At 51.3% G+C, this 13,569-nt stretch overlaps 6 protein-coding genes across 6 annotated transcripts; 4 read left to right on the forward strand and 2 right to left on the reverse strand.

Moving 5' to 3' along the window:
* Positions 1–6: 6 nt before the first annotated feature.
* On the forward strand, positions 7–569 carry LAESUDRAFT_734210 (mitochondrial 30S ribosomal protein S13; the record flags this gene model as incomplete). The annotated part of the gene is made up of 2 exons (XM_040910490.1): positions 7–54; positions 105–569. 2 exons carry the CDS (start codon positions 7–9, stop codon positions 567–569), a joined length of 513 nt encoding a protein of 170 aa, XP_040769075.1.
* Positions 570–730: 161 nt separating this feature from the next.
* Positions 731–1,543, reverse strand: LAESUDRAFT_642795 (transport protein particle complex subunit; the record flags this gene model as incomplete). The annotated part of the gene is made up of 4 exons (XM_040903747.1): positions 731–850; positions 907–1,146; positions 1,221–1,418; positions 1,475–1,543. The coding sequence occupies 4 exons, from the start codon at positions 1,541–1,543 to the stop codon at positions 731–733; spliced, it is 627 nt and encodes a 208-aa protein (XP_040769076.1).
* Positions 1,544–1,713: 170 nt separating this feature from the next.
* On the forward strand, positions 1,714–2,252 carry LAESUDRAFT_720559 (uncharacterized protein; the record flags this gene model as incomplete). The annotated part of the gene is made up of 2 exons (XM_040907842.1): positions 1,714–2,003; positions 2,172–2,252. A coding segment is annotated over one exon (239 nt), but the record flags the coding sequence as incomplete, so codon positions are not given.
* A 479-nt stretch (positions 2,253–2,731) lies between these two features.
* Positions 2,732–7,307, forward strand: LAESUDRAFT_747079 (uncharacterized protein). Its single transcript, XM_040911455.1, has 9 exons — positions 2,732–2,961; positions 3,035–3,897; positions 3,954–4,096; positions 4,163–5,416; positions 5,475–5,611; positions 5,660–5,704; positions 5,766–6,116; positions 6,172–6,347; positions 6,398–7,307. The coding sequence occupies exons 2-9, from the start codon at positions 3,146–3,148 to the stop codon at positions 7,038–7,040; spliced, it is 3,501 nt and encodes a 1,166-aa protein (XP_040769078.1). The 5' UTR covers positions 2,732–2,961; positions 3,035–3,145; the 3' UTR covers positions 7,041–7,307.
* LAESUDRAFT_643052 (cysteine proteinase) lies at positions 7,295–12,131 on the reverse strand (the record flags this gene model as incomplete). Its single annotated transcript, XM_040903761.1, has 24 exons — positions 7,295–7,669; positions 7,728–7,982; positions 8,036–8,129; positions 8,181–8,449; positions 8,509–8,649; positions 8,697–8,839; positions 8,897–9,004; positions 9,056–9,155; positions 9,209–9,301; positions 9,352–9,492; positions 9,553–9,640; positions 9,691–9,912; positions 9,973–10,023; positions 10,075–10,161; positions 10,217–10,336; positions 10,387–10,707; positions 10,766–10,833; positions 10,896–10,991; positions 11,042–11,126; positions 11,179–11,306; positions 11,368–11,445; positions 11,503–11,541; positions 11,591–11,682; positions 11,735–12,131. 24 exons carry the CDS (start codon positions 12,129–12,131, stop codon positions 7,295–7,297), a joined length of 3,591 nt encoding a protein of 1,196 aa, XP_040769079.1.
* Positions 12,132–12,262: 131 nt separating this feature from the next.
* On the forward strand, positions 12,263–13,526 carry LAESUDRAFT_720561 (williams-Beuren syndrome critical region protein 22). Its single transcript, XM_040907843.1, has 6 exons — positions 12,263–12,364; positions 12,412–12,449; positions 12,500–12,678; positions 12,728–12,824; positions 12,875–13,304; positions 13,360–13,526. Exons 1-6 carry the CDS (start codon positions 12,329–12,331, stop codon positions 13,435–13,437), a joined length of 858 nt encoding a protein of 285 aa, XP_040769080.1. The 5' UTR covers positions 12,263–12,328; the 3' UTR covers positions 13,438–13,526.
* The last annotated feature ends 43 nt before the right edge of the window (positions 13,527–13,569 follow it).

Consider the following 13,569-nt stretch of genomic DNA (forward strand, 5'->3'; position numbering starts at 1 on the left):
CTTGCGATGGTGCACATTCTTGGTATTATGCTGCCAGAGAAGCAGCTGGTGAACGTGAGCGTCGAAATCTGTACTATACATCTGTGTCGTTGACATTCTCGCAGTATGCTTTGACCCATTTCTATGGAATTGGACGCAAAACGGCGCAACGTCTCTGCGCTCGTATCCAGATCCATGAAACATGCAAAGTTCGTAAATTATCGTCATCGCAAATCACGGCCATCACTGCCTTTCTGTCTTCGCCATCAACCGCCCCAATACTACCGCACCTTCCCCTTGCCAGCCCGGACTACGTCCCTCCGCACCCCTCCCAACCCGTACCGGCTCCAATTCCCCCTACTACAACTGCAGAATCATCGGGCAAAAAGTTGTTGCCTGGAGACAGGCTTAGAACTATCAAGATCGAGTCCGACTTGCTGAGGGAAGTTCGGGAGAATATCGCGCATCTGCGGAATATTGGCAGTTATATCGGGCGTCGACATGCAATGGGCTTGCCAGTGCGAGGCCAAAACACACAGACAAATGCGAGGACGGCGAGGAAGCTCAACAGGATCGACCGCTTCTCATAGACGTTATCGCAGACCACTTATTGCCGAATATGCTGTAATTAGTATGTTGCAGTGGTATTGTCTGTGGATGACATGTGTAGTGGAAGGTGCTGGGGTATCCAAATGGTAGGGCTGGAGGACGTAATAGAAATACGACTTTCGACAGTAAAACATGCATGCGATCAATCGTCTCCCACAGGTACCTCCTCCTCCAGATACTTCACCAACGTCACTCGAATCTCAGTCGTCTCATCACCGCGCAACGTATCGGATACAAATGTAACCTGCACTTGCATTTGTATCTTCAGGACGAAAGCGTTGTCAGCGATCTGCCTGGATCCGTTGGGACGGGACATACCATCTCCAGCGCCCCCTTCAACACTCCGCATAGCACGTTGCTGAACCACAGTCCTCCTTCGAATGCCTCCTCAGGGAGTTCTACGAATTCAGCGAGGGGATTCTCGTCCAGCGTGAGTGTAAAGGAGGCGCCTGACGTGTTGGGCTGGGTTGTCGGAGTACTACTTCGAGCAGGAGCGGTTTGAGGAGGTGCAGCGTGCGTGACGGTTGGTGTGATGTTCAGGAAGGACTTGAAGCCAACCTGCGAATAGGTCCGGCCTAGTAAGTTTTGGCGAAGCACATTGCCATACGCAGGCCATGACAATACGCGCACACCTTAGCTACGACTTCTCCAACCTCCCTGAAGTCTGCACAACGCCCGATGGGGGTGCGAGCGAGGAAGTCCTCTATCAACCGCGTGCCAATGTTGTAACCCATCTTCTCAAGCTGCTTGTTGACCTCCGCATAATCTTCGTAGTCCTGTATGAGCTGCACTACCAGAGCACCGTAGGTCAACGCAAATAGCTCTGCATTCTTACTCCAGTGAGTTGGGACAACACCTCATCCTGCGAAGTCGTGTTCACACGTACGATCTTTTCAGTCCTCCCTTTCCACATGTCCTCGCCTATCGCCTTGTATTGCTTGCTCGTTGTAGCCATCGCGAACCTCGTGTGCAACAGGGATCGGCAATGTGTGTCGTATTGGGTCAAGACCGAGACATCAACGAGGCAAACGGCGATACACTAGCTCGCCTTAAGCCTTAATAGTACGCAAGCGCTCAACGTGACTATACGATCGGTCCAACCATGGACATGCTTTCACGCAATACGGATGAACTTCCGACTATCTACACAAGTACTCGCCGCTTCTATCACACGGAGTCATACCATATTACAGTTCGGCGGTTTACTGGCTGTACATTTTGGCTTTGGCAAGTTTCTGTTCAACCCCGTTCGCACACATCGAGGCGCAACATGTCCAACAACCGTGACAATCACCGCTGAAACGCAACCGAGACTACGCGTAATAACACACATACAAGCGCCACGAGCACGCCTGCAACCATGAGGAAAACATACGAGCCCGGATCTCCAGTCTGTGAATTCCGCGTTCCGATCTCTGCAGTAAACGATGGCGATAACTGTTAAATTGGTTCTGATCTTGACGACGCGCGAATCAAAGCTAAGCATGGCATCGTATGGGGGCTGTGAGCATAGCACACCATGCGAGCTTGGAGGATATGGAGGCGAGACCCGGACGCACGCTAGATGAAACCTGATGACTCACACTTATCGTCGCGCCCATCGTGGATAGAGACACATCTTACAGATGGGAACGCGCGGCAAATATGCCTCTCGTACTCCTTCTTGGGTCTAAAACCAATCGCCCGTCCAGGAGATGCACGATCCGCAATTGCGGCATATCAGACTAGACTGATGAAGCGCGTAACACTTCCGTTTTTGGCATAGAACAAAGCGCGTCGTGTAACCACTGTTATCAAGGAGGAGATGGAAGAGAACGCGTCTGAGATGTGGGAGTGGTCTCACGATGAGACGAGGGTCTGAAGGATGGGGGAAAAGGTAAATGGTAAACCCTAGGCTTTGCCGAACCGCATCCAGCCGCGGCGAAGGGGCACGTGTGGGGAGGAATCGACGACAGAAAGGGCATCCAGTTCCGTGATATATGGCGGAAACCAACGGGAGAACATTGGGAGAATCTGGGAGAGGATTGAAAAGGCGAAGTAGCAGCTGACGGATGCTGTGGCTGCTATAGTCTATTTGTTTGCGTGTATTTGTGCGGACGGAGTGTGCAAATCTCAGAGGCGCCCTTGCCAGTGCAAGGCCTCGACCAATTAATCCCTCCCGTAGCCTCGCGTCCTTGAGGCTCTCTCGGTCGTAGTCCTCGACATCAGCTCGCAGATATCCCATCCCAGTCTTCTCGTCGATCCGCCTCTTGCCCTCTCGGTCTTTCTTGCAGAGTTATTCTTGTCCACTTCTCTGCAGGCAAGAGTGACTTGAAGTACACCAGCACGATCCTTCCGATTCCATATTCGCGCCAGTCGTACTGCTCCGTACCGGTGAGTCTTCTGCGCGTCCCCGGACGGCTAGACCTCGCAGGACTGAACTCCAATGCCCTTCTTTGTCAACAAGGTTTACGAGCCGAAAATTCTCCAAGTTTCGATTGTCAGGCTCATTAAGCGCTACCTGCTTGTCACTAGCTAGAACTATTGAGCTTGGCCGGCAACCGCTCTGCTGATCCTGATGGCTTCCCCTCAGGAACTCCAGACATCAGCACCGCTAGACTCTCAGTCCTTCCAGCAGTTCCAGACCAATGACGGTTCACCTGTTTTCAATCCTATGATCCCCCCCTCACATCCTGGCACTTCTCTTCCGCCAAATCCCTCCTCACATGTTCACGCCGCAATGCCTCCCGTGTATCAGTCAGAAATTGATCATGGTCACGCGCTTTCCGTGTCAATGGAGATGTCGCTATCCATGATTCCCCTGCAGGCCTCGGACACTTCGTCCATGGAAATTGTATCCGCAACGCCTGTAGATCGCACAGTGAGCCAAACAATCCTGCCAGACTTCACGTCGCATGGCTCCTTCGGCGTCGACCATCGTGTTAATGGGCTTGACGGCCTCGATGGTCCTCGCCAGCTAGCTTCTTCTCCTAGTGCGACTACTTCCTCCACGAACGTGTCACACACTTCTTCCCCTGCCATGAGCGGCATGGCCTCGACTTATTCATTAACATCTTCTTCGCTTGCTTCAGCTCTCGACAGTATGGCCGCCTCTCGAAGCCGCTCCGGCTCCTCTGCGTCGCCGCCGAATCTCTTGAGTTCCGCGTCGGATCTGGGGTTCTCTTCTGGCAACGGCGCAACTCCAGCGTCAGCTCACGAGGCAGGATTCCAATACACGCTTCCGTTCGATGAACCCTCGTCTGCAAAGGAGAATTCGCCCGAGCAGTCTGGAAGCAGTACATTACTCGTTTTATCTGACATGCTGAAGAAGTGAGTGCTATCGATGCCCTTCTCATTTCATGAACGATCATTAATGAAATGACTAGCATTGCACGTACAGCCAATTCCGGAAGTGAAGCGTGCAACATGGGGTCCACGACGGATGCACAACAGATTGTCCAGGCCCTCAAGCAGAACGTCATGGCAGTAGTCGACCTCGTTGCCGCTATGCAGTTGGCAGATGTTTCAGGTTCGTTATCCCATCCCATCTCCACGGATGCTCGCTTAGCTGCTACTTCCGATGCTGCTGGGACAGATGCATCCACGTTGGCCGGCCTGGACATGGCAATACCACAGCATATAAATGGACTATCAACATATTCCTCATCTACCAGTACTTTGGACTCCAATGCAATGTTGGATGCTTCCGACACGTCCCGCAAACGATGTGCTTCCTCTGTTGCCGGCGACAGGATGCTCAAAGCCATGAAGCTTGAGCCTCAGGATGACGCTCCCTCGCTACAGATATCCTCATCTACGGGGATGCATATCTCAGATCCTGCTATGGCATCGCCCGCATTCTCTTTTGCGTCTTCAATGCCCTCGATTCCCACATCCGTGCAAACTATCAGTGACATGCCGTCAATATCTGCTCCAGTACAGCCTGCAGGAGCAAATTCTCGACCACCCAGTTCAGCTGAGATGGCAAATCATCCTCCGTTGGGACCCATTCCAGGTGCTGAACATCAATCTCACCCGTTGCATACAGTTGTACAATATCCATCATTGGAGCATGTCCATCAGGTTATGCAAGCGTCCGCGGAATTTGTTCCTCCGGCTCCCCCCGTCTCATCGAGTGGTTTGCCATCTACTACCTTCAACCCCTCTTTGCCGCAAAACATGTGGGGGGACAATGCGGTACCAGTTCCAGTACAATTACAGGCTGCCCATCACCATCAACACACCCTCTCCAGCAATCCAATGTTGGTGAGGATCCCAGACGCGGGTGTACCTATCGCGGGGCCATCGACCTTGCAATTCCCTCCTCAGCCCGTATACGGTTCCCCTACGCGAGCCACCCATATGGCCCAGCCGTCGATCCCAGTGCCTTTAACGTCCTCGGCCATCCATCCTGCTCCCCATCACTCTGTTCGTTCGTCCAGATCATCCTCCTTTGCGCATGCACAGGGCGAGCCACATCCCGCTCTAAATTCGTTCGATATGTTGCCGTCCCATCCTACGTTGTCGGGACTGCATAGTTCTCGTGCCTCAACACCAGATTATGATGATGACATGGATACGGGCCATGATTCAGATGAGAACGATTATTATGGTGATGTGCTGCAATCCTGGAATGGGGTGGCCGGCGGGTCGGAGATCAAGCCTAATGGCGATGCCGTCTCGGCCGCAGGACCGCATAATCACGTCGGCCAGCGGAGGATGAGCCACGGGTCGCCTTCTGCCGAGGGTGGATCGACATCTTCGGGACACGGTAACGAAGTCCCGCAAGAGTATCGAGCCGAGGTGGAGCGAATCTTCTTCGAGTTTCTCAACAACATCTGCTCCAATCGTAAGCTTCCCCGTCGATCTTAAGATCCAACAATATGACTGATATCTCGTAATTGTAGTCGATGCTACAGATGCGAAGGGGGAGCCTATTCATCAGACGCTCATGGCTAAGAAAATGCAGCGGCTGGACGAGTCACCGGACTTCCGTCCGTTCAAGTTCCGTATACAGGCCTTCACGAACGCCTTCCTTGAGGAGGTGAGTTCAGGCAACTGTCAATTCAGTTCTTTTACTAATGCGACGTAGCTTGCGAGGCAGGGTTACCCTGAAGAGAAGATACCCATGAAAAAGGTGAGATGCGGAAAGGTAAATGCATTCTCGGTCTGAAGCTAATTTACATTCCATCTTACAGATTCGTAACTTCCTGTGGAATCAGCCGTATATCTCCCGCTTCAACGAAGACGGCAAGAAGTCAAAATCAAAAGGCAATCACATCTGGCATGTAGATGCCAAGAAAACCGAGGGCGGTTGGATGTTCCGCCCATTCAAGCGGAGGCTAGCTGGCACGCCCCCAGGAGTGGCCTATGTTGGACTTCGCTGGTCGTGGCAGCCGCGTATCTGGGATCCGCAAGCCTCCCGAGCCAACATGCCTGTGCAGTATAGCTCTCCTTCCCTTCCATCTTGGCTATCATGGAAGGACGAAGTCCTATCTGGCATACCGACCCCTGATGCTCAGAGCTGTGACGTTACGGTTGAGGCCAGGGTTGGTGGCTCGTTCATCTTCTTCGCAACCGTGTTTAACTTCAAATGATAACTAGTTCATACAAGATGGCAAGGAGGAGCTTCTCACACATACAGTTCATGTGACTATAGCTCCTATGGCATCTGTTGATGCCTCCTTTACTCCTTCGCGACGACCATCGCTGGTTGGCGATGTGCATAACCCTCGTCGGGTGATGAGCGATTCAGTAGTGGCGCAGACAGCACAGCCTCGGTACGTCCGTTATGTTCCTCGGTTTTGAAATCACGCTGATCCTCTCTCAGTATCCTCCGTGCGCAGTCTACACTGGCGCCTGCTCAGCCTCTGGTGGCACCGGATTCGCAGGTTGTGCAAGTGCTCACTACTGCTGCTCAACGAGTTGCACAAGAAGCCCAATCACAAGTAGTTGCATCTCCCAACGACGTTGGTCCTGAATTACAAGCCTTGGCCAAACAACAACACGTACTCACGGTCACCGCCCAGGCTTTCAGTTCTAAAATTGCTGCGGAGAGCCTTGATGGTGCTGGGTCACAGTCGAATGCTCTCACTGCTGCTGCTCAGCAGGTCGTATTGCAAGCAGCGCGTCAGGTGGCAGCAGATCGCACTGTCGTGGCCATGTCATCAGGCATTTCCCCCTCACAGAGCCCTGCCGCACAAGTCACGGTGAAGGATGTCTCTGTCGCAACCCAGTCAGCAGTTGCACAAGCTGTCGACATGGTGGGGCCACTTTCCAGCGAGGTCGACGTCTTGATGACTGCGAGCTCGCTCCTTCAACAGCAGACGCGTGCTCCGCTGCCTCCTGCCTCAATCATGGACTCGCAACTAGCATCTGCCGATGTGCTCCATGCGACTGGTGCAACGCCTCCCGGTTCATTCAAGATCGCTAGCGCAGTTGCATCCGCACCTAGTTCAATCTACTTCCCATAGTCGTGATTTCTGCTGTTCTCTGTTCGGGGTTTGTTTGGCCACGTACTTTATCATATGTGACATATTCTGGGATGAATTAGACCGTTCACTCGCTCAATGTATACTCATATCGTCGCGTCAGCTTGCCCATGGCCCGTTGCAATCATGTAGAAATTAGTGGCTGTCCTCATCGTTCGAACTTTGTACGTATTTCACTGTATGTCAACAGAACCTCTTTCCAGCTCAAGCATGTATTTTGGCTGCGAGAAAGTCATTCACTGTATCCTGAAGGGAGTCTCACAGATAGTGCAGACAGTAGCACTAAGTGAGTTCTCAAAAGTGCAAGCACAACAGGATTTGGTTGCTGGGCTTGTCGTGGTCGGTGAAACTGGAACTTTACTATCGTGTGATGTGACCAGTCCACCGAGTAGCGTTCCTCCGAAACCTTGCCCTTCATGTGCATTCTTCCGTCGCTCTTGATGCACTTCAGAATCGGACAGCAAATCGACTATTTCCTCCACTTCTCGAAGGTCCACAACGTCGTTCGAGAGTATCCCGAGCGATGTAACTGTTGCCGCGCTGTCATCCAGTTCCTTTCCACGGTAGAATAATCTCTGAGAGATAATGGGGGTTCCAAGTTCTTCTTGGATCTGTAAAGTGCACTGTTCAGGACAATGAAGTCTTCATGATGTAAATCATGGTATCTACCAGAGTCTTGATGTCCTTCACTGCCATCGTTTTGCTGATGATTATTCTGTGGCATTTTCCTTGTGCTTTCACCTGACGGATGCGCTTCGATTGTCGCAAGCCACCAGCGCTGCGAGATCCATACGTTAAAAGCGTCGCTTGGGATGATGAATTCGACAGTGGGTGAGAAAATGCTTCAGCGTAGCTTTCAGCATTGGGAAGAGGGTCGCCAGCAGCGAGGACGCGGACAGTGATCTCCGTGAACTCATAGTCGGACTTCCTGAAACAACCATCAACGAACGAAAAGCGGCAATGCTTAGGTGGACTACGGACCTCTTGAGGCGACAGTCGGTACAAACAGGAATGTCGTGTACCATCTTACCACCACAGTTCTCGACAGCTATCAGTGGCCCGCCAGAGTACCTATGAGATGTTTCGCTTGAGAAGAACTTTTCTGCACATCGTAGAACTTACAGCTCTTCAACAGTATTCCAGTCGGTAAGCTTGATGATGGCCACAGAGGAGTTTAGATCGATAAGTTCGTTCGGATCGAATGAAAGATGTCCATGTTCGCACATGAACTGGGAGTTGTCGACGCTCGTTGGACGAGATATATCTCCGGGACGAACAAGCCACTGTCGCCAAGATCGCACAAACTGAGCAGGAACGATGGCACACGGCACGTTCTCAAGTAGTGCAGTGTTGCCAGTGAGCGCATGGTCATGCATATGCTTCAGTTTGGCCTGTATAGAGGCGGCTCTTTGAATAGAAACGCGGCCGTTGATAGAGAATCAAAACCGACCTTCTCTTCTTCGGCTTGTCTGCGAATCTCACGTTTGTCTTCCTTCGATATATGAATCAACGCCTCGCAAACGGGACAAGGATCAGCATCGGTGGATATTGCCTCCCAAGAAGGAAACAACTCTCGCAAAACATCATAAGCCTGCAATGAGGTCAGCTCCTATCGACTTCCAAGCATAGAGTTTATACTTTTAACGAGATCCGCCTCCGAGCTGTGATATTTGCAGATAGACCACCATGCTCGCATTTGACGTGCTGCACGTATTCGGGACCATCCGGAGAGGGATCTTGCCTGGAAGCTACATGCATTTTCGGTTTCATGAGTCTCCAGTCTCAATGTGCGCGCATGATTAGCAACTTCGGCAAGACATGCTGAAATGATAGCCGACCTTTCAGCCACGCTTTAGATATCCAGAATCCGGGTTCATCGTTTTCTATGAAACAAACTTCGTCAAAGCGGCTGACCATGCGTGGATGTTCAATCTGATACAGCCGTTCTGCACATAGTAAGAACCAATTTGCTGATGTCGGCGGTGCTTAGATGCTACCTTGGAATTCATTCCGCACGCATTCCTCGCAAACGTCACCACATGTCAACACTGGCAACAGCTCGCAAAGATCTTCACACGCGATGCGCTGGCGAACTGCCTATAGTGATTAAGTAACGTCTCTCAAGTAGCTCAAGCTTCTGTTGAGCTCACTTTGGTGATGAGTTTCATGTCGCCGGCCCTGTCTGGATGGAGCAGTCCGTGATCACAGAGGATCTCGTTCATCATGATCCTCATCTGATCTGGCTCACAAATCAGGTCACTTCGGAAGTCGCATGTTCATCTAGCGACGAGACGGACTCACCCATGTCAGGCGCCTTGTGCCCCTCCATACCATTTGATGGTTCTCTTAATGCTAATGTAATCTCGCTTCCTGGCTTCGCGAGATGGCGCGATAGCCATAATTCCAGTGCTTGACGGCTGACTACGACGGCATCCTATACAGGCCACGTTCATTGCACTTGTGAAAAGACGGTTTACTTAATGATGATATTCACCTTATCGTGGGCGCCGACGTTCCACGTTCTGTAAACATCCATGACCATGTTCCTGATCTTCGTAAAACGAGCTATGGCCTGCTTTTGTCTTGAGAGGACATCAGCTAGCAAGGCACAAGGGAGGTCAAGGTCGCTCACTTCGTTTCGTAAGCTTCGCAGGCCTCCATGTGAGAAATATTTAGCGTTTTGACTACGTCCAAAGCTGGAGAAGGAGGCGTCGGGGTATAAGGTATTGGCTTCTGGAGACCATTAGTCGTGGACTTCTGCTTTGACGTGGAGCTCTCATTTTGAGCAGTTGCGAGACTCCGTGCATCCACACGAGAATATACCAACATGTAGGCATCCTTAGATGAGATGTACCTACGCCATCCAGGAGGGAATCAGCAAGTACTCCTACACACGATGGGATAGTGCACAAACTGAGAGACGTCGGGTGCTTGGTTGTACATAGAACCCGAAGAGGGCGACTGTCTGTAGCAATATCGTCAGACACGTTGGACGAGATGCATGCAACGTTCGTACCCCAGGATTTCGATCTCGCTGTCACTGTCTTCTGCTCTCCGCTTCCTGATCTGCTTTTGCTGCCCCTGTGTTCGGCCATTCGTCTTGCTGTAATATAAAGTTGAAGTGGACACGACGTTTCAAGAAAGTCCGAGAACTCTACCTTTTGTTTTCTGAGCCGGCCCTCGCGTCATCTTGTCCACTTCCGTTCGCTCGCGGCTTGGGTGTCAGAGCATCGGTGCTGGTGACAACCTCGTCATTGAACTGATACCACGACTGATTCCTTTTGGAGAAATCAGGGAAGCATAGGCCGACTGGCGAGACCGAGCGCACCTAACATCGAAAACCTGAGCTTCGTAGTGGCCGTGATAAGCACTGGACCCCTTGTGAAATAGGACTCCCCGCAGCTCGTAGAGGTCGCCCCCACTTGCAGCGGATTTCCTCCGACTAGTCTTGCGTGATTCTGGCGAACCAAGAAATCGGTCCATGTCAATCGTAGTCGGAAAGGATATGTTATGTTTGCTCTTCTTGCGCTCCATGGATGAAAGATCATAGACAAATCGGAGAAGCGAAAAGTGTAAAACAGGTGGCAATTCCCGCAACTCCGTGTATCTCTTGGCATCCTGCAGGCTATCACATTGAGGACAGAAGTACCTGCATACACAAGGCTCCGTCAAGCTCTGCGAAGCGGCTTCATCGAGCGTGGACGCACTTGTTGTCGCCTGACAATGTCTCTGGCTCTAGCATAGTCGCAATGCGATCCTCCAGGGTGGCATTGTTCTAGTCATCACAGAAAGAAGACCTTAGCATTCACAATCTCGCGCTGAGAGCTAATGATCTACCTTGATCGTGAGTTCAACTTCTAAGAAGTCTGCCGTCCGTTCCGAGCGATGGTGGCAGCGTTCACAAATCGTGCCATATATCTGTTTGCCTTGAAACTGAAGATTTATCAGTCAAATCTCACGTTGTCGTGGCTGATAGGACGTACCTGGTCAGGAATCAGGGTCTTCAGCACAGGGTCCGGCTGCTTCTGAAATTCCGTATCGAGATGGGCCATGAACAGCTTTGAGAATCTGTACAACAGTCTGAACACGTCTTCACTACGAAAACTCATCTAAAACTAACTCCTGGGCGTCCTGCTGCTCTGTAGTCCTCAGCTTCAAGCTCTCGACCAGCTTGATAGGATTGAACATGTTTTGATTGCTTTCCTGCATCGCAGAGAATGTCACTTGTAGCTGAAATATTGGGGAGTCCTGACAAAATGATGGGATAGTCAGCCGGCGGCAGCGGAAGTTCGATAGGACAACGGCTAACCTCGAGCTTCGTTCGCTCGACATTTGGTAGTTGACAGCTGAAAACTCCAGTTCGGAAAGGAAGGTCCTGAAACCACACCTGCGGAGAATACCACTGTCAGCAACATCTGTTCATGTCTGTTGACGATACACTCACTTGAAGATATGCATTTGCATAACATGTTGCGCCTAGGTTCTGCACAATTTGAGGCGAGAATGGCGCCTGACTGGACAGAGCCGCTCACTTTCAACCCAACGGGATGGTCAGGCTCCCTCGAGTGACAGGACGGATCCTCCCCAAGATTTGCTCCCTTCAGAAATGCTTCGCGCGCTTTGTCTGAGAAGGTGACTGAACATGGAGAGGTGCATCTGCGCTCAGAATTGCCCACCTTCGTCCTCCCATTTCTCCTGTCCAATATAGTTCAAGCAGTAAGGATTGGTTTTGCAACTTTTATTGCTACACGAGAGAGTCTCGTCGTCCGATATGACGATCACATCGTCCTCTAGCTCTCCTGACACGGTTTCGCTCTTGCAGTTCTCTCTCTCTTTTGCCAATGTCTCTGTAGCATACCGATTCATGCAAATGTGTTTTACGCTTCGCTCTGAGAAACCACATGTGGCCAAACGCTGGTCCCAAGTAATCTCGGATGCGCTCGACGCTTCGGTGCCCACCCAGCCCCACGTAGAGAAAGTCTTGTTTGTTGCGGTCTTGGCGCGCTTGAACTTCTCGCCTGCATTCAAGCCGGATGCTCCTGGAGATGTACGTCGGGTTCGTTTAGGTGGCATGAGAAACGTAGAAATGAGGAAAGGAGCACCAGGGAAACGGTATGCACAACCGTCGTGGCCCCCCTTAGGCGCGTGCGCCTTAGCGCCTGTGATCGGTCAAGCGTACACAGTTAGATCTTAGATCGGCGGTCGATTCTTTTCCACCACTGTGCCCTCCGGATCCTGCGGTAGCTCGACGTTCAACATTCTACACCAAGATGTCCAGACCGGAACTTCAGGCTCCTCCAGAGATTGTGAGTGACTCCGGTGAAACAATTCTGATTCTCACATGCGGCTGTAGTATTATGGCGACGCCGAAGCCAAAAAGTATACCAATAAGTGCGTTCGAGTCCACACGACGCAAGGTTCAGTATCTCATCTCACCCCAGCTCTCGTATTCAGCAGATCCAGGCGGACATGACATGTCGTGCTTTGGAACTATTAAACCTGCCCCCGGACGAACCGGCAATCCTCCTCGACATTGGCTGTGGATCAGGACTATCTGGGGAGATCCTTGAGGAGCAGGGCCATTTGTGGGTAGGCGTGGATGTATCCCCGAGCATGCTAGGTATGTCTGGAGTATCACAGGTCGCCATTCGAACTAACGAAACTGTCAGAAGTGGCGCTGGAACGAGAGGTCGAAGGCGACTTATTCTTGCAAGATATTGGACAAGGGCTTGGATTTCGTGCAGGAAGCTTCGATGGCGCAATAAGGTATGTAAGTGATCAACGCCAAGGGCTTATTCTTGCTGACACATGGACAGCATCTCCGTCATTCAATGGTTGCTGAATGCTGAGACATCACATCCAACATCATCTCCTCCACATCGCCTTATGCGGTTTTTCACGACTCTACATGCTGCTTTGAAAAACCCGTCGCGCGCCGTTCTGCAGTTTTATCCCACATCCGATGACCAGGTACAACTCATAACTTCGACAGCACAGAGGGCTGGGTTTGGCGGTGGTGTAGTCGTTGACTACCCGAATTCAAATAAGGCACGCAAAGTGTTTTTATGCCTCGTCATCGGCGGGGAAGGAGGCGCGCAACAGATCCCGAAGGGCTTGGAAGTTGACGGTGCTGAAGCGGGAAGCCAAGCTCGGTTTGAGAGAGGGAGAGAGCGGCAACACAAGAGAGACAAATCAGGGAAACGTAAGAGTATCAAAATTAAGGAGTGGATTTTGAAAAAGAAGGAGGTGCGAGGATCAGCTAGGGTCTCCGAACTTCGCTTACACTCGCGTTCTATCTCAGCTTTATCGACGACGAGGCAAAGAGGGAGTCCCAGAGGACTCCAAGTACACCGGTCGGAAGAGGAAGGCCTTTTTCTAACGTATTTCGTTTATTATGTGTTCTGTCTCATTCCTCACATTCTTCAATCTGACATCAAGTCTTTCGTCTCAATCAAAAGACATGCCAAATGGTGCAAAGGCTGAAAGGCTGATGAGTACGTACTACGCTACG

Source organism: Laetiporus sulphureus (assembly GCF_001632365.1).
Source record: "Laetiporus sulphureus 93-53 unplaced genomic scaffold LAESUscaffold_3, whole genome shotgun sequence".
NCBI classification, from domain to species: Eukaryota; Fungi; Basidiomycota; class Agaricomycetes; order Polyporales; family Laetiporaceae; genus Laetiporus; species Laetiporus sulphureus.